Here is a 26,477-nt window from a genome sequence, read left to right as displayed (position 1 = left end):
CAGTGATTATCTGTCGAAACGTCACAATGGGTTCTTAGAAAAAGAACCCATTGAGAAGAACCCAAGAACGGTCCTTCTTCGTCACTCAAGCTGTCTTTCCCGTTAATGCCACCTCATTATGTTGTTGCAATACACCAGAGGGATCTGTGAGCTGAAGTGCCAGGATGAGGCAGCCATTTTGCATTCTCACAATAGCAGACAGCATTCTCAAGGGTGTTATTAGTTTCATGTAATTGTATGAATTCATTTCCAACAGTCCCTTCATTTCTTTTGTATGTATTGCTTCCATTAATCAGTTACACACTGACAGGTTTTAGAGACTGTAATCATAATCGACACAATTAAAAAATCATTCAATTATTTTTTCAAGATAAATTACTGCATGACATTTAAATTAGAAGCCATTTGTACGTACACGTTTAATTTACCCTTGATGTCACTTTTCCAATTAAGGCTCTTACAGTGTTATTTCTGAGATATGTGTGAATATGTATGAATTTGTTAGAGTGTCAGAACTACTGCATGTCTTTACCGTTATTATGATTGTATAAAGTTAATAATTTAATGAGTATTTATGCACTTTTATCCACAGAGTTTCAAGGGCAACACCTAAATTGTGCAACTCACATGCACTTAATGAAGCAGTTTGTCTTTACCGTTGTATTCCAATGGGCGACAACCATTTGCTCTGTCAATAAAGATTGCCTTTACTATGAATGCCAGAAATTTGAAACCATCAATAACTTTTTGAATATAGGACAAAGTGTGGCTGTTTACCCATGTAAAACCGAGACGGCATAAAAAAATTGCTCAATTAGAGTTGTATTTTTACAAGTGTCTTTACCGTTATGAATCAAATTATACTGTATGAAAATGACCCATTTGATCACGTGTGTGATGCGACGCAAAACTAAATAAACAATATCACATTATAACCTAAAAGTGTTTCTTCCTACATTCAGTCATATGCTGGCAAATGCTCTCATCTAAACCGGGCAGTAAAGAATCACACACAAGTCGTGCTGCTGTGCTGACAATCACACTTTATTAAATCAGTAATGGACAAAAACTCGAGGAGGCTGCTGGAAAAAAACTAACACCAGTCGAGAGAACGAGAGTCTCCCCGCGGATGAGGGTCCCCCCTCGTGAACGAGGGTCCTCACTCGCGGGTAAACCCTCCCTCGCTCGGAGTCCGCCGCTGCACACGATGGCGTGCCGGCAGGCGGACAGGCAGTTGGTCGTCTACACACTAACACACGTGCACACTGCAGACCTCCATGAGGAAGCGCCACCGTCTTTGGCAACCGGCGCTGGCCAGGGCCCCGGTGAGGGTGGTGGCTGCAGGACAGGCGCCGGTTACCAAACATTGGGCGTTTAAAAAAAACAAAAAAACAAACACGTGCTCAGGCAGTGCAGGCCGCTCGCACTGTGAGCGTGTCTTTGAAAACGGTGGTACGACATCATCCGTCGCAGCGCCAGGTCCCTTCGTGCTGCTTACGTGAGGGTAGAGGCAAACAGCGCTCGGGACCTCGCGCTCGTGGTTATTTTTTTAGTTTTTTTTTAGTCTAGTGTTGAGTAAACTTCAACAGGGAGACGCTCTACCTGCTGAGGAAATCTTAGACGTCAACGTAACGTTGAGGCACAGTTTTGAGTTTCTGCATTTAGCAGGGTATTCGTTCCACGTGGCACTTTCTCCTGTTAAAGCCTCTTTTGGTTTCTTTGTTTCACTTCATATTAATTGTCATAAATAACGATGCATACATTCCTCATAACCGTCACATCCGGCTATATACATTATGTACATGTCACATTTTCAAACAAGTGGAGATACTTGAGTTTGTCATGTTTGGTACAAAAATAGTTCCTATTTACAAGTCGAGTCGCATACTAAATAAAAAGATGACAAAAATGGGAAAAGGGGACACGCAGTATATTTGCTTGTTTTTGGTTTTTTACACGGCTCGAATGCTGATGTGAACGGTGGCCGTGTCACATCCCAGCTCGTTTGACAGTTTGAGGGTGTACGTTCCGGCATCTTCCTCTCGCACGCCCGTGATAATGAGGGTGGTCAGGTCCTCGCTGGTCTCAATGTGGAAGCGGCCCCCTGACAACAACTCGATCTTCTTGCCGCCACGAGACCACTCCACGTGCGTGGCATCACCCGAGAAGGCGCAGGCCACCGTCAGGACCTTGCCGGGCTCGATGCTGATGTCCTCGGGCACCGCCTCAATTCTGGGAGCAGAACCTGAACCGGCGAGACGCACTCAGTTATTGACACCCGTTTGACATATTTTCAGATTTTACTGAAGAATTTTAAAGCATATGGATGTAGAGTACACCTTTGACATATTTGTAATATTGTACAACAGTGAACTCCCGCTATATCGCCGTTCAGAGAGGGAGATTTTGTGATCAGCTTTTCTTTTTTCTTTTTTTAAAACACTTATTTTTTTAGGTTTTTACAGTGCGGCACGGTGGGCGACTGGTTAGAGCGTCAGCCTCACAGTTCTGAGGACCGGGGTTCAATTCCCGGCCCCGCCTGTGTGGAGTTTGCATGTTCTCCCCGTGCCTGTGTGGGTTTTCTCCGGGCACTCCGGTTTCCTCCCACATTCCAAAAACATGCATGCATTGGAGACTCTAAATTGCCCGTAGGTGTGAATGTGAGTGCGAATGGTTGTTTGTTTGTATTTGCCCTGCGATTGGCTGGCAACCAGTTCAGGGTGTGCCCCGCCTCCTGCCCGATGATGGCTGGGATAGGTTCCAGCAGCGCGCGACCCTAGTGAGGATAAGCGGTAAAGAAAATGACTTTAGAGTTGCTCGCTTTCAGTGGAGTACCACGTTGAGCCACACCATGTCTAGCAGCCCTGCATTAGCTCTACTGGAAGAGATGCAACGTAATGAACAGCAAAAAGAGAAGGTCGCCACAGTCATAGTCTTCAATCCCACAAAATATGTATGCCTGTGAGGATTTTTGTATGATCTGTTTGTGTTGCTGATCTGTGTGGCTTCAACTAACAGTTATTTAAAGGTTTAGAATTACGTAACATCAATGCTAATCATCAAATTTTATTTCAATAATCCATCTATGGCACTTCACATTATACGTTAGCATGAAACCAGTAGACTTTGTTTAAACTAAACAGTATAGTTTTGTTGAAGATTTTGGTGTTTAAACATGTTTAATTGTTTTATTTTGTGTGTCAGTGTTAACAGTCAACTTCAGCTGGGTGACAAATGCTTGCTTTGCCTCTTATTTGGAGAACTGTGTGAGCCAGAGAGTAAGAATAGGCACGAAGGAATACGGTGGTGCCTTGAGATACAAGTGCGTTGACTTACTGTTTTTTCGGGATACAGTATGATAAACTTTGTCCATTTTTAGTCTTGCGACTCGAGCAAAAATAGGAGATATGTACGCTTCAGACCCCCACCACTAGATGGCAGAAGAAAACTTCACAACAGTTTGCCACCATCAATTCACATTAGTTTCCTTGGAGTGGAAGGACAATATCAGCTTGTAGCACTAATACACCAATAAGCTAGTTTTCCAACTGCCAATAAACACCACAGAAAAAAAAAAAAAGGAAGGATAGTACATTAGGTACAGTCGTATTGTGGGCTTGCATTTCACGTTTGCAGGTTATGTGGAGAGCAAATGTTATCACTGAGTGTCTTTAGACAGTGAAATTCTGTTGAGTGCAATTTTTATTACAAAAACACGTTAAATAAATGAATTTTGAGTGCTTTTTTTGGAGGAACTTGAAGAGATTAATTGCATTTCCATTCATTTCAATGGGGAAAGATGATTTGAAATGCATGTTGAGATACGAGTGCACCACTGTACTTTACAAAGTGTCATTTAATACATTTCAGTGTGAGTTTAATAGTTTTACGTGTGTTTAAAATTTGCAGGAGGGGTGAAACTATATTTACAAAATGTTTTTTCATTATGGTCTTTCCATCGCAGATTTTCACTTTTCGTGGGTGGGTCTGGAACGTATCCCCCACGATAAACAGGGGTTTCACTGTTCAAATAAAGTTATTATTATGTTCAAATAAGTTATTATCAGAGTCTTACCGATGGCCCTGAAGGAGGATCCGGTCAGGTGCGACCTCATTCCCATGGCACTGCTAGAGCTCATGGCATACGACTCGGAAGCCATGGAGGACACGCTGGACATGGACATGGTCTCAAACTTCATTTCGGCGGCCGGGCTGTCGAAGGAGCTGGACTCCATCATGGAGGACATCATGACTCGCTGGGCGGAGGATGATGACGACGAGAAGGAAGACGACGACTCCTCCATAGTGCAAATTTCTCTCTTCATGGCGGTCGTGGAGCTGGTTAAGGACGACTCCTTCACACTTGTCATCGTGGTGGAGCCTGCTGAGTGTCCAGAAGGAAAAAGCGTGCTTGTTAACATCCAGAGGGACTGACCAGAGACTCCAGAGTAGGGCTGGGCGATATATAACCCTTTCAATAAAATCTTGGATTTTAATCACAAAAGTTCTCCTTTATCTGCTGGAAAACTATTGATACAGCCTATTTGCTGTTTTTCTACTCAAAAGCCCTGTCTAGTATAAAAGTAGGCCTTTGCCACGATCTTAGTACCGAGGAACTATGTTGAAGTGACATGAAGAAACGTGAACCAGGGACCATTAACAACAATAATACAACAGATTGAGAGAGTCACTAAATGCTTTTGCTGCTTTTGTAAACTAGCTCCTCTCTGCTCGCGACCATGTTGTTAGTGAAAGCAGTGCACATTAGCAGGAGTGCGCTTTAAGCTAGGGAAGCTGGAAAAAAAACACAACCATCTAAATATCATCCTGGGTCAAAAAACTCCATATATCACCTAACCCTACTTGAGAGATCTTAAACTTGTTGCTCACCTTTAAGTGCAAGTTGCTTTTCACAATAAGCGGTGATCTTCATGCGAATCGACTGGTACACCTGTCCAGTAAAGGAGAAGGAGGACTTTGAGACGCCTCCCTCAGATGTCATCTCGCAGGTGTACTCTCCTTGGTCGCTGTCAGTTAGGTCGTGGATCAGGAGACTACAGGAACCGTCGGCGTACTTAATCTCAAAGCGGCTGCTCTTGGAAAGCCGTCTACCATTGCAATACCATGAGACCTCTTTGACACTGCTGTCACAAACACAAGACATCTTCACACAGTCTTCGTAGGCCATAGCCGCCAGCTGACTCATGACTTTGGGAGGTTTGGGGGTTGGAGACTTGACAGTCGGTGGTGACAGAACCCTCTTGGGGGACATCATGGGAGGTGGAGACTTCATTCTAATTGGAGATTTAACTCCCTCGGGCTCAGGGGACTTCACAGCCTTTGGTGACTTGATGCCAGATGGTTCTGGAGATTTGATGCCTCTTGGTGCTTTGATGCCAGCAGGTTCTGGGGACTTGATGCCTTTAAGTGTTTTAATTCCTGCCGGTTCAGGGGATTTGATGCCCCGGTGTGTCTTAGGTTCCTCAGCTTCAGGTGACTTTATTGATGTTGGTGACTTAGGTCCTGGTTCGGGAGATTTTATACCCCTGGGGGACTTAAAGCCCTCAGGTTCAGGGGACTTGATACCAGGAGCTGGTGTTTTCACACCTGGAGTTGGTGACTTGACACCTGGTACTGGTGACTTTACTCTGGGTGTTGTCGACTTAACCGAGGGCTCAGGGGACTTGACGCTAGGCTCTGGTGACTTCATACTAGGTTCAGGGGACTTGACGCTGGGTCCTGGTGACATCACACTGGGTGCTGGTGATTTAATCAAGGGCACAGGAGACTTGACACTTGGTCCTGGTGACTTCACACTAGGTTCAGAGGACTTGACGCTAGGTCCTGGCGACTTTACACTAGGTTCAAGGGACTTGACTGTAGGTGCTGATGACTTCACATTAGGGTCAGTGGACTTGACACTAGGTTCTGGTGACCTCAAACTGGGAACAGGGGAAGTCACAGAGGGTGGTGGTGATGAGACTGAATGCTCTGGTGACTTCACACTTGGTTCTGGGAACTTGATGCCCTTAACCTCTTTTGGAACATGTCTACGGATGGTCAAGGTGAACTGAGCCTCCTGCCGGCCTGCAGAGTTCTCTACGATGACTGTGTAACTGCCCTCGTCAGAGGATGTGATGGAGGAGATCTCCAGGGCGGACTTGTACTGTGTGGTGGTGACTTGAACATGGCGGGAAGAGATAATGGTTCTCCCCTCGTGCACCCAGATCACAGAAGGCGCAGGCTCTCCATCAATATCGCAGGTGAACCAGGCTTTCTCGCCCTCGGCTACGGTCACAGACTGGGGCTTGGTGAGTAATCTGGCTCCAACATAGGGTTTCACTTTTTGGACAGAAAGCTGCTCGGACGCAGCGGCATATTTTGACTTAGTTTCAGCTGTGGTATGCTTTTCAGAAAAAGCTAACTTTTCAGAAGAGTAGGAGGAGGCAGATGAGTATTCCGTAGAGGCGTACTTGATGGATGAGCCATAGCGTTCAGCTGATGAGTATCTCTCAGCAGAAGCCCCGTATCTTTCCCGAGTGACACCTTCACGTGTCTCTGATAGCTTAGTCTTGCTTTCTTCCACTTCAAAGTGGCTCTGAGATTCATAGCCAGTTTTGAAACGGGACGAGTGGTAGTGATCAATCCGAGTCATTTCAGGAACAAACGTTTTAGGAACTTCCTCGTCCTTGCGCCGAGAACAGAAGGTGGTGTAGGTGCCGCCTGCCACATCCAGGGTGGCATAGTCTGAGGCTTCTCCCCTGGTGTTGGAGCAGAAGCAGCGGTATGTGCCACTGTCCTCTTCTTGGCAGTCCAGGATGGTGATGGTCAAAACTCCACTCATGTTGCTAAAGACGTATTTACTGCTGGTTTCACCGATCTCGTTTCCATTGTGGAACCACTTGACCTCGGCTTCTGGCTTGGCTTGGATATTCAGGGTGAATTTGGTGTCCTGACCGAGTGGCACGCGGTGAGAGCGCATCCTGACAGTCACACGGGGCCCATGATCCAGGCTGAACGGTGACTGACTAACCACCTGATATGTCCTCTCAGACTTCAGAGCTGCCTTTCTGGCCTCGTAGCGGGACATGATGTCAAAGCGGGCAGAGCGCTCAAAACGTGAGGAAGAACGGGAGGACCTCTCGAGAGACCTGATGGGACTCGGGGAGCGGGGACGAGTTCTCTCTGGAGTGGGGGATCTCCTCTCTACTATCTCGGTCTCTGTCTCCACCGCCAGCCTCCTGCGAGCAGGTCTGATCAGCTCGGCGACTGGACGCATCAGCTCAATGTATGTGGGGGACAGTGAGCGCCTCCTTCTCATGAACTGAGATACAGTACGCTTTTTCTTTGTCTCTGTGACCTCCAAACCTTCCTGCCGGACCTCATGCGACCTCTCTTCACGCTGCACTGCATGTCGTTCAATGCGAACCGGACTGATCGCAGGGGAAGCAGAGAAGCCAAGCTCCAGTTCATCCTCCAGCATCATTTTCTCCTGCTCAGTCCTCCTGGAGGACAGATAGTCATCCGCGGTCATCAACAGCTGCTCGTCACTCAAATCACCCAAAGATCTTCTCCTAGATCTTAACGATATCTCGGACTCAAGAGATGGTGAGCGGCGGCCAGGTCTGACAATCTCCAGATCATCTAAAGTCATTTTTGGAATTCGCCATCTTGGCCTATACTGGTCAGTGATTCTGGGGAGCGGCATGACGTAGAACTGCTCCCACCTGGACAGGCGAATTCGCCTTTGTCGCTTTTGCACAAACCTCTCCATTCTCTCTGGAACCAGATACTGGTCTTTCAATTTGCGGTACCATTTCATGTCAGAGAGAGCAACAAATTGCTTAATAACTTTGTCCTCACCCAGAGCTTGGCGGTCATGAACTACAGGTTCGGGGATCTCATATGGCATGAAAATCCTTCGCTCTTGTAGTTTCTTGGTCTCTGATTTCACCGCCCTGATATCAAATTCGCCCTCGACGTTCTTGGTGCTGATAGCAGGCTTGTACATCTCTGCAGCAAATTTAAGAGCCTCTTGGGCTGTTGGGTTGAGAGGAACTATCTCCTCTGTGGCGACAATCTTCTGAGCCATCTTGTTGGTCTTTTCAATCTGCATCTGAACGTGTCTGTGTTTCTCCTCCTCGCTCTTGTACTCTCTTCTGGTGTATGTGAGGCGGTCCACATTCAGCGTAGCTTGGCAACTCATTGAGCCAGTACAGTTGGTTGCGGTCACTTTGTAGACACCAGAGTCCTCAAGCAGTGTCTCCCTGATGTACAGAACATGGTGGTCAGCATCCTCTTGGATGACGATTATCTTTGGACCCAACTGGAGAGAATGTCCGTCCTTTTCCCAATTCAGTGAAGGAGTTGGGATTCCAGACACTCTGATATCAAAGCGGACACTGTCTCCTTCTGTGCACTCAACATTGGTCAGCAGACGCTTGAATGTGGGCTTCATAGTTTCCTCCGTCACGGGGTGTGGTGTCACGGTGAGACGGGCCTTGCAGCTGTCTTCTCCAAATTTGTTGTGAGCCTTGACAGTGTATTCAGCGTCGTCACTCATGTCAAGGTTGTGGATAATCAGCTGGTAGAGGCCCTTGTCACTCATGAAAGTGTACTTGGCATCATCGTCTCCAGGTTTGATTACTTCTCCGTTCTTCAACCACGTAACATGAGGATCGGGATGCACGGTAATGGTGACGCCAAAGCGCACATCTTCACCGATGTAGGTTGTGCGATTGTACAGAGGCAGCGTGAACTCCGGTGGCCTGTACAGGATTTTGGTTTTGTCAACCCTCTTTCTCAGTTTCTTGATGGAACGACATACATAGTACTCCCTGATGCTTCTCACTGTCTCAACAAAGAGTTCGCCATATGCGCTATCTTCACCATCATCGCTTAACACCTTGCACCTGTAGACGCCATCGTCAGTCTCTTTAATGTCCTTCACATATATGCTGGCAAAACCATTGCTGTATGTGATCTCGTACTTGGAACTTGAGTGTAACTGGCGGCTACCGAAGTACCATGTTACCTGCGTACTCTGGTCAAAGCTGGCAATACTACAAGTGAACCTAACATGGCCACCTTCCTCAGCATAGGCATGCATGACTGGGCCAGCACGTAGACCCTGGTACTCGGTACCGATCTTCACTTTGCCCACAGCCAATCCTCTCTGGTTCCTAAAGGCGCCACCGTAGGCAACACGAGCTGCTGAGACAATTGTATCGGTCCGCTTTACCACAGAGTGGTAGTACCTTCTGTGTCTCAGCGTCCGGATGATTTTGTTGCTGACATGCTCGATCTTCATCTTCAGCCAAGGATGCTCCAATGCTTCATGGGCTGTCATACGAAGCTTCCTGTCCTTGACAAGAAGTCTGTCCACAAAGTCCATAGCCTCCAGACTGATGTCCCTAAATGCTTCGCCGTCAAAGACATACTCACAGGCGGAGATGTTCTCGATCATTTGTGTCATGGATTCTGCAGCAAACGGATTCAGACCACTCAGCAGGACGTAGGCCAGAACACCCACAGACCACATATCGGTGGCTGTTGTGACCAAGTCATGGCGGTGGACCTCAGGGGCGCAATACTCTGCAGCTGAGAAGAGCATTCTGATGTTTTCACCCGGTACCAGCAACCGAGCCTGACCCATGTCGATAATCTTGACGAGATAGCTTCTCCTTGTGGTGTAGACGATGTTGTCTGAGCGGATGTCAAAGTGGGCAAAGTTGTTGCTATGTAAAAACTTGAGTGCTGAGCAGACCTGTCTGAGATAGAGGACAATCTCCCTCTCCGTGAGCTCAAAGTTGCTTGTTCCAAGGCGCTCAAAGATGTCAACTCCAGAAATAAACTCAAAGATGAGGATGATCTCCTCCATACTTTCAAAATATTCGTGGAGGTATATAATGTTCTTATGCCTTGCTATGTTCAAGGCCTCGATTTCCCTAAGAACCAGTTCACGGTCAGTTCCTTTGACCTTGATGAACTTGGCCATGAAGGTCTTCTTGGTAGCGATCTCCACACAACGGTGGACCACTCCAAATTGACAACGAGCAAGCTCTTCAGAAATAGTGTACTTGGAGTACAGATCCTTGATCTTGAAGGACTGTGCCTCTCCTTTGGTGATCTCTCTGGTCTCATCTACTTCCTCATCATAGTTCCTAATCACGGACTTGTCCACCTTTGTTGTGATGGGTTCCGTTGGTGCAGAGGGAGGACTCAGGCCAAACTGGTTCTCTGCAATAATGCGGAACTGATATTTTGCCTGGCCAAAGATGTTGAGGATGGTGAGGCTGCAGTCGGTAGTCTGTCCAGCACGAATCCACCTGTCAGCCGAGGTGGGGCATTTTTCCACAATATAGCTGATGATTTCACTTCCGCCATCCCTGGCAGGGGGCTCCCAGGTCAGGGTAATGGAATCACGGGAGATGTCGCTGACCACCAGTCCTTTGGGAGCTTCAGGAATGTCAGCTATGCTCACCTCAATGGTCTGTTTGTCCATTCCGAACCTGTTTTTGGCAGTGATGCTGTAGTAGCCTGTGTCCTTTTGCTGTACTCCCTTCTGGAAGACCAGTGATGTGAAAGAGCGAGTGGTGATAATCTGGTGATAAGCAGAGTTGGAGAGGATCTCCTGACCCTTCTGCCAGGTAATTGCTGGTTCGGGCTTGCCAGAGATGGAGATCTTGATGGTGATATGGTCACCCCGAACAGCGTGGACTGCTCCCATCCCCTGGAGATCCTTTGGCAAATGAATCTTGGCAGGAACTGGAATGGCACAGACCATGTAGCATCACTCAATCTCAAAATGATCACCATTAAAATGATCAATCCCTCTAAATATCAGCAACTTGAGTGTCTACCTTCCACTTCCAGGTTTGCAGTGGTGGAGATGGATCCTCCAGAGTTGGTCGCTCTAACTTGATACACTGTGGCATCAGTCTCATCAGCAGCAGTAATGACCAGCTGGTAGTAACCACCCTTGAACTCCTGGACTTTAATCTTGGTTCCGTCGGCCTGGATCTCCTTTCCACTTCTGTACCATTTCACCACAGGCTTGGGATGTCCCACCACCTGGACATAGGAGGAATCAAAATATTAACTCATTGATTGTAACTGTAGGAAGTAGAAGATCTGCATTGTTGTCAAGGGATTTAAGAATACAGAGATAAGAACCTTGGTAACAAAAGTAGCATTGGCATGGTATTTGACAGTTATGGCCCTGATCTCCTCCCTGAAGCCAGGAGCACGCAGAGACTGGTCGGACTTGGGCACGATGGGCTCTGAGATTTCACTCCAGTCGCTCTCTCCGCCCACATTCTCACACTTGACACGGAACTCGTACTCAAAGCCCTCAATTAGGCCTGTGACCTCGTAGCTGGTCTCCACAATCTTCTTACTGGTGACTGACATCCACTTGTTCTGCTTCTTCTCGCGTTTCTCTAGATAGTAGGCGGAGACTTTAGCTCCACCGTCACTGCTTGGTGGCTTCCAGCAGACAACACATGAGTCCTTGGAGGAGCTGACAATGAAAGGCTGCTGTGGTATGCCAGGTTTTTCTAAGGAATGAACAAAAAGCACCACAATAAGATGAAAGATAAATCAAACATACATTTTTCCTTTTTTTGTGTGTACGTGACTCACCGAATGGACTCTTGATGATCACCACTGAGGGGATCTCAAGAGGCTCGCTGACCCCATACTGATTCTGAGCAGAAACCCGGAAGTAATATCCGGCACTCTCCACGAGGTTGGGTACACGACACGTGGTGCCAGAGATAGAAGAGGACACGAGGTTCCACACTTCTCCCTCTTTGGCCATGCGTTTCTCCACAATGTAGTTGGTGATCATGGAGCCGCCGTCGTCTTTGGGAGCCTTCCAGCTGATAATGACAGAGCTCTTCAACAGAGCTTCAACCACCACTGGGCCCTCTGGGATACATGGCTTATCTGTAAACAGCAAAACAGGCAGTTTTAGATTTTCAGCAGTTACAAATGTATAATTTAGTTATCTTAAAATTATAACATCACCTTGGATCTCAACCCGCAAAACAGTGTCGACGGTTCCAAACTTGTTGCTCAGCTGCACCTTGTAACGGCCAGCGTTGGTCTTCCTCTGGACGTTCCTCACCACCAGGTGGGTATAGCTCTCTGTGTTCTCAATAATAACTTTCTCGGACGAGTTCAGAGGCTTCTTGTCATAGAACCACATAATCTGTGGAATGGGACGGCCGATGTAGACCACGTGGAGGCGGAGGCTGGTGCCAGCTCCGGCGTAATACTTCTCCTTTAGAGGGAAGCCGGGGTGCAGCTGAGGTGCTGCCTCTAGCCGCAGTTTACCACTGGTCTCGATCTCCCCAGCTTCGTTGATGGCCCTGCAGGTGTACAGACCCTCGTCCTCCTGGTCATCTGTCAGGATGCTGAGGGAGTGGTTGCGGCCGTCCGAGCTCATCTTGTACTTCCGACTCTGGATCAGTTCTTTGCCATAGCGGTACCACTTGATCTCAGGCAGAGGTCTGCCGATGATGCCGCAGGAAAGCGTGCCTGATTCGCCAAGCTTGATTGTGACATCCTGGATGTCTTCCTTCAAAGCCGGAGCCTCGCCAACTGCAAAACAACAAAGGTCAATTTCAAAGAGTGCATTTGACAACAGAACCAGATCTGGTATTTTGAGCAGTAAGATGATGAACATTATCTGTCACTCACCGCTCAACTTAGTCTTGATGCCCATGGGGGTGCGCTTAGGCCTGCTGAGTCCGGCTTCGTTCTCAGCTAAGACTCTGAACTCATACTCTGTGGCCTCTATCAGGCCACCCATGGTGAACTGACGGTCCTTGGAACGCTCTTTGTTGCACTTCTTCCAGGCACTTTCACCAGCCTGCCTAAACTCAATCCAGTAACCCAAGATCTCCTTGCCCCCATCAAAGTCGGGCCGCAACCAGTGAATGGTTATGCAGTCTTTGGTGACAGATATGATGTCGATCTCTCCCGGTTGGCTTGGTTTGTCTGTCAAGAAGAGATAAGGGCGCACGTCAAAGACACAATAACAACAAAGATTTAATTAATTAGCTCCCCACAACTGATTGCATCATCAGAGAATATTTACACACCGAATGGCTCTTTGCAGACCACCGACTCGGAGACGGGGCCCGGTTCACTCTGTCCGACATCATTTTGAGCCACAATTCTGAACATATACTCTGCATCGGGGATGAGGCCGGTGATGTTGTACATGGTGGTCGTGATGTGAGTCTTGTTGTGGCGGACCCACTTCTCTGTGGAAACCTCCCTCCTCTCAACAAAGTATCCTGTCACACGGGAGCCGCCGTCGTCCCGGGGCCGGGCCCAGGACAGAGACACTGAGGACTTGGCCACGTCCATAATCTCTGGAGGATTGCTTGGGGGTTCTGGTGGGCCTGTAGATTAATAATATTGAAACAAACGGCTCATAAGAGATATGGTATTATTGAAATACTGCATGTAAAACAGCGGTACTTTGATTTACAAGCTTAATCCGTTCCGTGACCCCACTAGTAACAAATTTACTCCTATATCAAATCATTTTCCCCGGTGAAATGGATTGAAATGCCATGGAATTATTCCAACATCCCAAAACACATTTTGTTGCGTGTTTTTAATAAAGAAAAATACCAGTGTATTCCATAAAAACAATAAAGCATAATAATTAGAATGTATTCATTTATCATTCATTTTGTATTTGTGTGTTTGACTGTTGGCTCTGCTTGGCCACATGCAACGGCATTACAGTACCTTAAATTCTCTATTTTTTTAAACTTCACTCGAGCAAACAGGATATCTGAACCTTGCTCGTAATGTAAATTGGTCAAAATGGACCAAGAGACTGCTTGTAACTCGAACGACTTGTTAGCTGCGGCACTTGTAGGACATGTTACCGCTTATATCCATTTCCGGTACTCACAGAGAGGTGTCTTTGCTGTGACAGCCTCCTCAGACTTCAGAGACCGGCTGACACCAAACTGGTTCTCAGCAGAGATCCTGAAGTGGTACTGCACATTCTCTTTTAGGCCTTTGACCACCAGAGAGTTCTCTGTGACCCGGGTGTCCACCGTGTACCAAGCAGCCTTGGGGACTTCTCGCCTCTCCATTATGTATCCCAGTAAGTCAGAGCCTCCGTCGTCGGACGGAGGTCTCCAACTGACCCGAACTGATCTGGCTTGAATGTCGTCAAACTCCAGAGGGCCCTCCGGGACATCGGGACGTCCCATTACCTTCACCTAAAGACAAAAGACATCCACATATGAGCTCAAAAAGAACTTAACTTGGTTGTAACTAGCAGGATTTGACCTTACCTTGATGTACACGGCTTTCCTGCCACATTTGTTCTCCAACACCAAGTCATAAGTACCCGTGTCGTCCTTGTGAGCCTCTTTGATGACGAGCTCTGTTATGTCATCATTGGTGGCAATCATGGCCCGGTGGGAGATGTCACGTCCATCTTTGGTCCACTTGCATGTAGGGATGGGTTTACCACTGACACGGACGGACAGGCAAATGACTCCTCCTTGCCGCACAACGTAGCCCTCCTCATATCTACTATCTAGCTTGTATTCAGGATAATCTAAGGGAGACACGGTAGGGTATTTTGGTTAGACAGATCGCAAATTTTATAATTCACTGTACAAACGATCAAATTGATTTATCTTACTGAGCATCTCCTGGACTTTGACCACCCCAGGAATCTCTGCCGGCTCTCCAGTGCCACCAGCATTGCAGGCGATGACTCTGAACTTGTACTCAGCACCCTGGGGCATGTGAGTGAGGGTGTACTCGCGCATTTTGGTGGGTGTGGTGTTGCACAAGGTCCACTCCACCTGGTCCACCTTCTGCATCTCAACCAGGTAACCGCTGACCACGGAGCCGCCTTCCTCTTCAGGAGGCAACCAGGCCAGAGACACAGAGGTTCTGGTAGTGTCTATGACTTTGGGCTTAACCGGAGGACCTGGTGGCGCTATTTAACAACAGGACACTTTGGGTCACATTGATTGATTCACAAGTACATCTGTCTATGTACGTCAATAAGCTCATCATGTACCTATGGGGTCAATGGCAACAGTGATGGCAGAGGTCTCGCTCGGTTTGCCTGTTCCTCTGGAGTTAATGGCAGTGATGCGGTATTCGTACTCCAGGCCTTCAATCAGACCAGAAGAGCGATACCTGGTCATGGTCACCGGGTTCTTGTTGATCCTCAGCCATCTGTCGGAACGCGGCTCCTTGCGCTCAATGATATAGCCAGCAATGGTAGAGCCACCATTGTCTTCTGGTGGAAGCCAGGTCAGGGTCATGCCCTCGTGAGTGACATCAAGCACATCTGGTCTGCTTGGAGGTCCAGGAATGCCTGCACAAGTGAACCACAGATGGATTAGGAGGAAAATAATAGAATTACAGATGAATCAAACATCACTACAGGGCCTTGAGGTGTTGTGAATCTCTAATGTGGACTCACTCTCGGCGCTCTTGCATTCCACCACTTCCGACTGTAGGAAGCAACCAACACCGAAGCGGTTCATGGCGGCAACACGGAACACATACTCAGTTCCCTCAGAGAGTCTGGTAAACTTGAAGCATGGTCGGGTCACCGATTCTGAGACGGTGATCCAGCCAGGACGGTGAGCATCGCGCTGTTCAACTACATAGCCGCTGATGTTAGCACCGCCATCCTTCTCTGGCGGTTCCCAGCTAACGGTCACTGATAAGCCGTCAACCTCCACGATCTTCATAGGGCCGACTGGTATGCCGGGTTTGTCTAAAAAAAGCACATGAAGAGTATAGTCCAGATCTCACACTGCAAACAACTGAAAATTGTAAATCAGATCAGTGTCAATTTGGGGATTCTGTGTCCTTACCAAGAATGATGATTTTAAATACTTCAGTTGCCACACCAATGGCATTTTTGACCTCCAGCATGTAGTCTCCTGTGTCGTTAATGGTGGTCTCTCGGATTACGAGATGGCTGTAATTGCCATTGCTTTCGATTTTGATGCGCTCAAGGCTGTCCTTCAGCTGGACGCCGCCAAAGAACCAGGAGCAGATGGGTGGTGGTTTGGCCATAATTGGCAAGTTGAGGTCAATGGGTTTACCGCGGGGGACATGGACGATCTTCTGAGGAATGCTGGTTATGTCGATCTTTGGCATCACTGGAGACAAGCGGAGCGGTGGCATGGATGCATCAGGTGAAATGATAAATGTTAAGGTTTGTATCTCTTAGCAGTCGCACTCCTACCTTTAATTTCCTGGATGGTGACAGGGGTGATGATGTCCATGGTCTCACTGGTTCCTCTGCTGTTACAGGCTCGGATCCTGAAAAAGTACTGGTCGTACTCTGTCAGAAACTGGATAGTGTACTGGTAAATTGAGGCCTTGACAGTGGCCACGGTGGTCCACCTGTCTGTAGACACCCTGCAGGCTTCAATAATGAAGCCCGTCAGCCTGCTACCGCCTTCATGCATAGGTTTCTCCCAGCGCAGAGTGACTGAGGACTTTGTGACATCGACAATCTGGAGGCTCAGAGGCACTGATGGTACTTCGCACACCAGCACAGCCTCAGCTGTCTCGCAGGGCTCACCAACACCATAGATGTTCTCCGGCAGAACTCTAAAGAAGTAGTGCGCACCCTCCTCCAGGCCAGTGATCCTGAACAGGGTCTTTCTACACTCTGTGGTGACAGTCTTGTAAGACTTCATGCTGGCTTCACGTTTCTCCACGATGTAGTTGCAGACATGGGCGCCCCCATCAATACTCGGGACGTCCCAGGTGATGACAACAGATTCCTTGGTATAGTCCTTCACTTTCACAGATCCTGGAGGACCAGGAGTGTCTACAGGAGATGAGTAGAAAAAGATAAATTAGACTCCTGTTTTCAACCTCTAATTTTGCATTCATGGAATCTTTGGATGTTTGTTCACCTACCATAGACTTTGACCAGGATGGTTGCAGACTTCTTGCCTGACGGGTTCTCCGCCTCCACAATATATTTTCCAGAGTCATAACGGTCAACCTTCTCCACAATCAGCATGGTGTAGCTGTCGGTGGTCTCGATGAAACCGCGACTCTGCAGTTCCACCTCTGTTTTCCTCCACGACACCACTGGCGTCGGGCGTCCACCAACGGTGACAAAGAGTCGCAAGGTTCCTCCAGCACGAAGACAAACAGTCTTCTTCAGGTCGTCGTCCAGTTCCAGGTCGGGCATTTCTGAGAGGACACAGTGCCATCACAGTCAGGTTGTGCTATAAATGATATCCTCCAGGCAAGACTTACCAATTCTCTCCAGGGGCTCGATCTCAGCACTGGGTTCGCTGAACTCTCCAGTGCCGTTGTTGTTGACAGCTGCCACCCTGAATCTGTATTTTTTATTGGCGACCAGGCCGCCGGCCAGGTACTCGTTAGTCTTGAGAGCCTTGGTGGTGGCGCGATACCACTGCTCAGAACCATCCTCCAGTATTTCCACCACGTAGCCGGTGACATCTGAGCCGCCATCATACATGGGCCTGGTCCAAGTCATACTAATGCTGTGCTTGGTTGTGTCTGTGATGCGAGGCACTGACGGGGGAGCTGGGGTGTCTACGAGGGAATAAAAGTGAATGTTTGAATGTTGTTTAAAAGTGCCTCGGTGTACAAGTAGATCAGGGTTGTCCTAACTACAACCTTGGGGCCATCTGCGGCCCACAGTCCGTTTAGCACCGCGCGGCATATTTTTTAATTAATAACTGACACTGCCCATGTCATTTGCCTGTTTTGCGGTGCAACGCCCCACTACTACTACTACTAGTAATCCCACTACCACGACTTGGTTTTACATAGAGGTTTTCTAGATTTGCAAAGATTCAAAGAAACTATTCTCAAGTAAAATAGTAACATATACCACCCTTTCAGTTCATAACTTCTCAAAGACAAAAGATAATACAGTTAGAGCAGCAAAGAGCATGAATCTACTTGATCTACTTTCTGTTTGATGTCAAGGCTACCTAAGTACACCTTACTCTTGTTTTGGTTCTGAATGTGGAGATCTGCTCAGTGCAGGGGTGGACCTATTCTGGTGGGATACATTGCCCCTGGCCACCCCAAAAGCCTGAAAACTCCTTAACATTTTGCTTTTTTAGCAAATACATATAACATATGAATTAGTGGTAAGCACATCGGCCTCACAGTGTTACTATAAATATATTAAATGTGAAGAATGATCCTCCAAAGTGATCTTTTGATTTTTCTGTATGGGGCACTTAGAAGAAACGGTTTGGACACCACTAGTGTAGATGAACAAACAAACAGAGTCTCACAGGTGGGATCTTTGAGGAGGATATAAGGTGAGGCATCGCTGGGCTGACTGTCTCCTGCCGCATTGACGGCTGTCACTCTGAATTGATATTCGCTTCCTTCCAGCAGGCCTGTGATCTTCAGACGTGTGTCATAGATGGTGTATGTCTTATTGACCCGTGTCCACCTGATTTGCAAAAGTAGAGAGAAGGTGTCAGAGCACATAGAAGACATACAAAACTGCAAAAACTGAGATTAAAAAAAAACAAAAAACAAGGAGGAATGAAATAAGGCCATTTTTAAAATTAGTTTTTTATTTAAATGTCACGTATTTTGGTTTAGACCTCCATAGAATGGCTCTCTAACATGGAGTAAGTATAAAAATGTCAATTTCATTAAAAAAAACAACCAAAAAACCCCTTGGTTTTGTCAAATGAGTGTCCAGAAAAGGCCCCTCTGACAGCGACTTCTGTTTTACCCAGTTTTGTATCTGCTTTGTCCATATGTGGTTAAGATTGCACCCTTTCCTCTGATTGGTTGCCTCCGTGTAGAAGACCCACTTGTTGACAGCGCTGGCTTGGGAGCAGAGAGGTACACGGAGAGCTTCGCTAGTGACGAAGATAAGCTCGAAAAATTTGAATGACCTGATTTCAGGCCTCTCTGCAGAAAAAAACGTCTGTAACTCAGGAATCCGTGGACGATTTTAATTCATATTTCACATGTTTACTGGGGCACCATAGAGACAATATTACATCCCAAATACTATAAAAAGTTGGTATACCAAAATATGTACCCTTTAAGGAAATTAGGAAAAAAGTGCAAATGTGCACTTGGCACCAGGACACCCTAGGCCGCAGTTCGAAGATTGACTGTGGTTGTGTCATCGGACTTGCGGGTGCATGTTTTGGACACTCGGGTCAAGAGAGGGGCGGAGCTGTCAACTGATCACCACCTAGTTGTGTGTTGCCTCCAATGGTGGAGGAAGATGCTGGTCCGACCTGGCGGGCCCAAATGTATTGTGAGGGTCTGTTGGGAAGGTATGGGAGAATCCCTTATCAGAAGAAATTTCAACTCCCACCTCCGACAGAATATTGCTCACGTTCCAGGGGAGGCGGGGGATATTGAGTCAGAGTGGACCATGTTCCGCGCCTCCATTGCTGAGGCGGCCGACCTGAGCTGTGGCCGTAAGGTAGTCGGTGCCAGTCGTGGCGGCAACCCTTAAACCCATTGGTGGACACCAGTGGTGAGGGATGCCGCCAAGCTGAAGGAGTCCTATCGGGCATTTTTAGCCTGTGGAACTCCTGAGGCAGCTGATGGTTACTGGCTGGCAAAGTGGAATGCAGCTTTGGTGGTCACTGAGGCAAGAACTCGGGCGTGGGAGGAGTTTGGTGAGCCCATGGAAAATTACTTCTGGATGGCTTCGAGGAAATTCTGATCCACCATCCGGTGTCTCAGGAGGGGGAAGCAGTGCGCCATCAACACCGTGAATTGTGGGGAAGGGGCGCTGATGACATGCACTCGGGACATTGTGAGTTGGTGTGGAAAATACTTTGAAGACCTCCTCAATTCTACCGACATGCCTTCCCATGAGGAAGCAGAGTCTGGGATCTCTGAGGCGGGCTCTCCTATCTCTGGGGTTGAGGTCACCAAGGTGGTTAAAAAGCTCCTCGGTGGCAAGGTGGATGATATTTGCCCTAAAGGCTCTGGCTGTTATGGGAATGTCCTGGTTGACACGCCTCTGCAAAATCGCGTGGACAACGGGGAAAGTGCCTCTGAATTGGCAGACTGGGGTGGTGGCCCCCCCTTTTTAAGAAGGGGAACCGGACGTGTGTTCCAACTACAGGGGATCACACTCCTCAGCCTCCCTGGTAAGGTTTATTCAGGGTTGCCGGAGAGGAGGGTCCGTCAGGAAGTCGAATCTCAGAATCAGGAGGAGCAGTGTGGTATTCGTCCTGGGCATGGAACAGTGGACCACTGCTACACCCTCGCCATGGTCCTCGAGGGTGCATGGGAGCTTGCCGAACCAGTCTACAGTGTTTTTTTCGACCGTGTCCCTTGAGGAGTCCTTTGGGGTTACTTCGGGAGTATGGGATACTGAACACCCTTACACGGGTTGTTCACTCCCTGTACAACCTGTGTCAGAGTTTGGTCCGCATTGCCGGCAGTAAGTTGGATTCCTTTCCGGTGAGGGTTGGACTCCAGCAAGGCTGCCCTTTGTCACCGATTCTGTTCATAACCTTTATGGACAGAATTTCTAGGTGCAGCCAAGGCATAGAGGGGGTCCGGTTTGGTGGCCTTTCTGCTTTTTGAAGATGATGTGGTTCTGTTGGCTTCATCAAGCCGTGATCTCCAACTCTCACTGGAGCGGTTCGCAGCCGAGTGAGAAGCAGTTGGGATGAAAATCAGCACCTCCAAATCTGAGATCATGGTTCTCCGTGAACCATGATCTCATGAACAGCCTTACACAAAAACTGCCAGGTAGAAGAAATATCTTGGCAGGCCAAGGACACATACAGTATATTTTGCCTTGATTTAAGATATTTTATCTTGATTAGATTTGTGTTTTTACCGATTAGAGAATGCGTCGCTCCTACCTGGTGCTATTCTTCTCACGTTTGTCTACAAAGTAGGTTTTGATCTCGCTGCCTCCGTCACTTTCTGGCTTCAACCACTCGATGATGACGTGTTCCTTGCCCACTGCTGTGACCTCTGGTGTGCCCGGTGGGGACGGCAAGGCTGGAGTAGAGATGAGCAAGGTTACAGTCACAGACACAAAAGTGCAGTCAACCTTTTCTGACCTTTTAGCAGAGGTGGGGGACTTTACATGACTTGACCCAAGTCAGATTTCAGTCTGAAAGTGTAGGCTTTGGGACTTGCTTGTCTAAAACTTATGAAAGACTCCACTTAACTTTGATTTGGTATTAATGAGACTCCAATTGACTTGATTGTTTTTCGCAACAGCATCTTGGGACTTCGTTGAAATGTGAAGGTTAAGACTATATATATGAATAAATGAAATATACACACACACACCTCTCTCTCTCTCTCTCTCTCTAGATGGCTCTAGAGAGAGAGAGGGAGATATTTACTGATGACTTGCACATACATAAGAGTCTCACTCTGTATATAGGATTTAACCTATTTCTACTGAGCCAAAAGCACCTTAGTCACTTGTGCGTGGGCTAAAAAAAGACCACGTTTGGATATAAGTCTTACTATAAGCGTTCCTGGCGATGACCGGATCAGATTCCAGTGGAACACCAGGTCCATACTTGTTGACTCCCCGCACTCGGAAGATGTACTCATTGCCCTTGATCAGCCGGGTAATGACACACGACAAGCTCTTGCACTCGGTCTCCATAATGATCCAGTTGAGGCGACTGGTCTCACGGCGCTCCACGATATAATGGCTGACTATGTCGCCACCGTCCTCCAGGGGGATCTTCCAGGACACCGTGCACTTCTCCTCTGTCACTCTGCTAATCACGATCTTATCAGCTGGAGGCCCAGGAGTGTCTGCGAGGCACAAAAAGAGATTTAGAGCAAATATATACACTGCCATTCCTTGTTCATATCACTACTATACTGCAGATCTTTTTGCAATCATTTTTTATGGATATTTACAGTATACAGGCAAGTCTGAATTTGGAATTGCACGCCTTCTCAAAAAGATTTGATTATTAGTGATGGGAATTACGGTTCGTTTTAAAGAACCACCTCTTCACTCTGCTCACTAAGAAGAGCTGGCTCTTTTGTTGCTTGAATTTATTTATTACCAACAATAATGTAAAACTATATGCAAAATTTCTTCTATAAAAATTTTATTTTTATTTATTTGTTTATGATAAAAATATGCATTTATTTATTCACTCTTTGTGGTGCTACAAAAAAGACTACAAAAACAAACTTAACTGTTCACAATTGAACGTTTAACAATTTTTCTACATAAAAAATTAAAAGTGAAGCAACACAGAATCAGAGCAAAGTAAAATATGACCCCCCCCCCCCCCCCCCCAAAAAAAAAGCATTCAGAAAACATTTCTCTAGTTAAGATTGGATTCAAGAAACACCCAGTTCCTCAGCGTTGAGGAGCTGATACGGTTTCTTCTATCAGAAATTATCTTTTTGGAGAAGATTCTCTCACAAAGTTGCTACAATGCAGTCTCCAGCAGCAACAGTTGCATTAGACACATTGGCACCTTCATTAATATCAGGTTCAAATTATTGTCTTTACTCTTCCCATTTCAAGGATGGGTGCCAGTGGAAGTTGTTTTTCGGAGCCAGCTCGAAAAGAGATTATTTTTCTTGTACACTCTACACCCTGCCTTTATATTGTCAATAAACTTAAAATGTGTCCAGATTTTACTCCTTTTCTTGCTGTCACTCATTTTCTTAACTATTCATTATTAGTGTTTATGTGTTGTCTCTCTTTGTGGCCCCTTGCTCTGTGTCACTCTCGTCTTCCTCCTTCCTCTGGGTGCTGTGTATGCAATTGTAACTGTCGCCCCGGCACAGACAGAGACAGAGTCACACATTGATCAATCACGTGCGGGTTCTTTGAAGTGAACAATGAGAGCAGCTCCAAATTAGGAGCTGGCTGTCGTCGTTCACTTAAAAAAGCTGGCCCTAAGAGCACCTTCGTTCGCGACGGACACATCACTACTGGTTATGGTTCAGATTTCATCAACTGACCTAGGACTTTAACGCTGACGGTAGCTGTCTTGATTCCGTTGATGTTCTTGACGGTCAGGATGTATCTGCCGGTGTCAAATCTGTCACAGTTCTTGATGACAGCCATTGCTCTTGTACTCGTGTAGGTCAGTGAGTACTTCTCGCCCAGCTCTAGAATCTTTTCGCCCTTGGACCAGTAAACGGTGGGTTCTGGTTTGCCTCCCACTGCACCATCCAGGACAAGGTCAGAGCCGGCGGTGACAATAATGGTCTCACCAATTAGTTTGCTGTCCAACTCCGCTCTGGGAGGAGCTGAAGATGGAGAAAGAAAATTCCAGTGTTTAAAAGCTGAAATGTCACTGAGAAGTACAGTGGTACCTTGACTTACAAGTGCCCCAACTTTTACGAGTTACAAGCTGTTACTTGGTCGATTTCTTTTTTTTTGCCTTTCAAGTTATGAGTGAGCTTTGTATATGCCACTGCTTAAATGAAGTGAAAATGTTTTTAGCAATTATCGTACCATAATGCGCTAGCATGTGGGCAATGAGAGCCACAGAAACACACAAACACACAAATACAAAATGACAACATGCGCAAGAAGAAGATGTTCACACGCAGACTATGAACGGACACCCTGACTCCAGCTCCTGATGTAAATCACTAGGCCACACCCCATAAAGGCACAAATCAACACAGGAATAACTTTCATGATATTTTTTAAGTTTTACTATGTTTTTTTATACAAAACAGTGCTATTTTTCTTTGTTAAAAGTGTAATGGTGTTTTTTTGGGGAAAAGTAACTGATATACGAATAAACTGAGTTACAATCTTGGTCAAAGAACAAATTTAACTCATAAGTCAAGGTACCAATGTAACTGAAAAAGCTGATGATGAAACCACATCACTTTTACAGCTTACAGTATTCATCCTTGCAGGTCACAGGTCCGGTGGATACGGAAGGCGCACTGTGGACCCCGGCAGCATTCTTGGCAATGATGTGATATTCGAAGGTTTCTCCCTCCCCGAGGTTGGTGACAGTGAAGTAGTTCTCCGTGATGGTGGTGTAGTTGCACTTCAGCCACCGGTTGTCATCCCACTCGTCAGTACTGTAGACTTTCCTCTCCACCACATAGCCAACTATCTTGCTGCCGCCGTCATTGACTGGCACGGTCCAGCACAACGACACAGAGGAGCGAGTGATGTCTGTCACCTGAGGGTGACCGGGAGGATCTGAGGAGACGCGTTGAGATGTTTTAAATTAAACTCCCGATAGTTTTTGGGCCTTGTACAGATACAGTGCCCGATTTACTAAAGGTTTGCATGTATAAAAAAAATGGGCTTCTACTCACCAACGGGGTTGAGCGCCACCACTGGTCTAGAGGCCTCACTGGCCTTGCTAATTCCGGCGACATTCATGGCGTAGACTCTAAACTGGTACTCCAGTCCCTCAATCAGGCTGGACACCTTGTAGTGACAGTCCAGACAGGGCAGTTTGTTCTCCCTTACCCAGAGAATTGTATTGCGCTCTTTCTTCTCAATCCAGTAACCAGTCACCATGCTGCCACCATCAGCATAGGGAACATCCCATTTGATGCTGATGGAATTGGCAGACACGTTCACCACATCTGGACGGCTTGGAGGACTTGGAGGAACTTCAGGAGTTAATCAGAGGGAATCATCATTTTAGAAAAAATACCTGAACATTTGAGGCAATAAAGAAAAGTATGTTAAAAACATACCAAAAGGATGTTCAATAACCACAGGAGCGGACTCGATGGACTTGCTGACTCCAAACTTGTTCTCGGCGCACACTCTGAACGTGTACTCCATATACTTGGTCAGATGAGTAACCTTGATGGTAGTTCTCTTCACACTGGAGTTGACCACTTGCCAGGAGGCCGAGCCAGACTCGCGCTTCTCAACAATATAATTGCTGATTTCGGTGCCGCCGTCGTCAGATGGCTCAAACCAGGATAGTGAGCAGGAGTCAGAGGAGACACCAGAGACATCTATGGGTCCTGTGGGAGGGCTGGGTCTTCCAAGCACCATCACAGTCACGGTGAAGGTTTTAACTCCAGCAGCATTATCAAGGCTGAGGTAGTATTTTCCACTGTCGCTTCTCTTGCTGTCTTTCACTATCAGAGTGGTTCGCTCTGTGGTGGTCTTGATGGAAACTCTGTCCGTCTCCTTCAATTTCATCTCTTCCAGCTTCCAGGTGACTTTTGGTGCTGGCCTTCCGCTAATGGGGATGTCAATCGTGAAGGTATTTGAAGTCTTGCAGATTATGAGCTGGTTGGTGATGCTGCTGAGGTCGGCGGTGGGTTCAATGCGAGGCTCTTTGATAAGCACAGAGGTTAAAGTGGCCTGAGGCTCGCTGATGCCAGCGTCGTTCTTGGCCTTGACTCTGAATTCATACTCTGTGTTCTCAATCAAACCCTCCACCAGCATCTTTAGGGACTTAGTCTCCCCAGCGACAGACCAGAACTGTTTGTCCTCAGCTCTGAACTCCACTGTGTACCCTCTGATGTGGCTGCCACCGTCATGTTCAGGCTTAAGCCAGACCAGCGAGGCTGTGGAACTGCTGGTGTCAACAACATCTACTCTCTTAGGTGGAGCGGGTTCTTCTGTCGCCATGATGGGGTCTGTCATCTCGTGAGGCTCTCCCTTGCCGTACTGGTTAACAGCAATCACTCTGAAGAGATAAGACACACCGATGTCCAGGCCGGTTACTCTGATCATCTGGCGAGAGCACTTGGTGGTGACTTCTTGCCACGTCAGGCGGCTGGCCTCGCGCTTGTCCACGATATAGTGTTGGATCCGTGATCCTCCGTCATTGCTCGGGGCATCCCACATCATGGTTAATGCTCCACGTGTGACGTCCTTGAAGGTGAAGGCGCCTGGAGGTCCGGGTGTGTCCAGCACTTTGACGGTAAATGTAATGGACTTGCGTCCGCTGTTGTTTTCAAGGGAGAGTGTGTACTTGCCAGCCTCATAGCGCGTGCAGCCCTCGATGGTCAGAGTTGAGTTGGAATCTGTGCTGTTAATATCGGCCATCACCGGCAGCTCACTGTCTACTCGGGACCAGGTGGCCAGAGGAGTTGGTTTGCCTCGGAAGGCCACGTAAAGGGAGACGGTGCCGCCATTTTTCACGGTATGTGTCTGCTTGAAGTTGGCATCAATGTCGAACTCGGGAGATGTTAGCCTATCTAGAGCCTGCACGGCGTTGGGGATCACTGAGGATTCCCCTTCCCCAGACCCGTTCACAGCGCTGACCCTAAACTTGTAGAGCTCACCGGGAACCAGGCCCTTGACAGTGTACCGGGTGTGGATACAAATCTGGCTATTTACTCTATGCCACTCTTCAAGATTGGCCTTGCACATATCAATATTGTAGCCAATGATCGGTAGGCCGCCGTCAAAGACTGGCTTGGTCCATTCCAGGGTGACAGAGGATTTGGTGGAGTCAATAACCTGATGGACACAGACCACTGTTAGTGGACCAGTTGTACTTTGA

General features: G+C 47.4%; 1 protein-coding gene across 1 annotated transcript in view; it reads right to left on the bottom strand.

Annotated features, from left to right (window-relative positions):
• Window positions 1-1,034: 1,034 nt before the first annotated feature.
• The window catches only part of ttn.2 (titin, tandem duplicate 2), a 256,838-nt gene continuing 231,395 nt past the window's right edge, over window positions 1,035-26,477 (bottom strand). Inside the window, exons 229-253 of the mRNA XM_061692635.1 lie at window positions 24,703-26,434; window positions 24,313-24,615; window positions 23,882-24,193; window positions 22,984-23,274; window positions 21,508-21,807; window positions 20,886-21,027; window positions 18,315-18,478; window positions 17,296-17,598; window positions 16,948-17,229; window positions 16,262-16,855; window positions 15,885-16,175; window positions 15,485-15,784; window positions 15,074-15,376; window positions 14,687-14,989; window positions 14,331-14,599; window positions 13,940-14,255; window positions 13,110-13,415; window positions 12,706-13,005; window positions 12,031-12,606; window positions 11,644-11,949; window positions 11,176-11,558; window positions 10,863-11,073; window positions 4,891-10,767; window positions 4,076-4,381; window positions 1,035-2,245 (exon numbers count right to left, since the gene is read on the bottom strand). Coding sequence (XP_061548619.1) covers window positions 1,953-2,245; window positions 4,076-4,381; window positions 4,891-10,767; window positions 10,863-11,073; window positions 11,176-11,558; window positions 11,644-11,949; window positions 12,031-12,606; window positions 12,706-13,005; window positions 13,110-13,415; window positions 13,940-14,255; window positions 14,331-14,599; window positions 14,687-14,989; window positions 15,074-15,376; window positions 15,485-15,784; window positions 15,885-16,175; window positions 16,262-16,855; window positions 16,948-17,229; window positions 17,296-17,598; window positions 18,315-18,478; window positions 20,886-21,027; window positions 21,508-21,807; window positions 22,984-23,274; window positions 23,882-24,193; window positions 24,313-24,615; window positions 24,703-26,434 — 14,763 coding nt within the window. The 3' untranslated portion in view covers window positions 1,035-1,952. The remainder of the gene's footprint in view (window positions 2,246-4,075; window positions 4,382-4,890; window positions 10,768-10,862; window positions 11,074-11,175; window positions 11,559-11,643; window positions 11,950-12,030; window positions 12,607-12,705; window positions 13,006-13,109; window positions 13,416-13,939; window positions 14,256-14,330; window positions 14,600-14,686; window positions 14,990-15,073; window positions 15,377-15,484; window positions 15,785-15,884; window positions 16,176-16,261; window positions 16,856-16,947; window positions 17,230-17,295; window positions 17,599-18,314; window positions 18,479-20,885; window positions 21,028-21,507; window positions 21,808-22,983; window positions 23,275-23,881; window positions 24,194-24,312; window positions 24,616-24,702; window positions 26,435-26,477) is intronic.

The sequence above is a fragment of the Phycodurus eques genome, chromosome 12 (assembly GCF_024500275.1).
Source record: "Phycodurus eques isolate BA_2022a chromosome 12, UOR_Pequ_1.1, whole genome shotgun sequence".
Taxonomy (NCBI): Eukaryota; Metazoa; Chordata; class Actinopteri; order Syngnathiformes; family Syngnathidae; genus Phycodurus; species Phycodurus eques.
The sequence above is the reverse complement of the archived record's forward strand: the minus strand, read 5'-3'. Positions and strand labels throughout refer to the sequence as shown.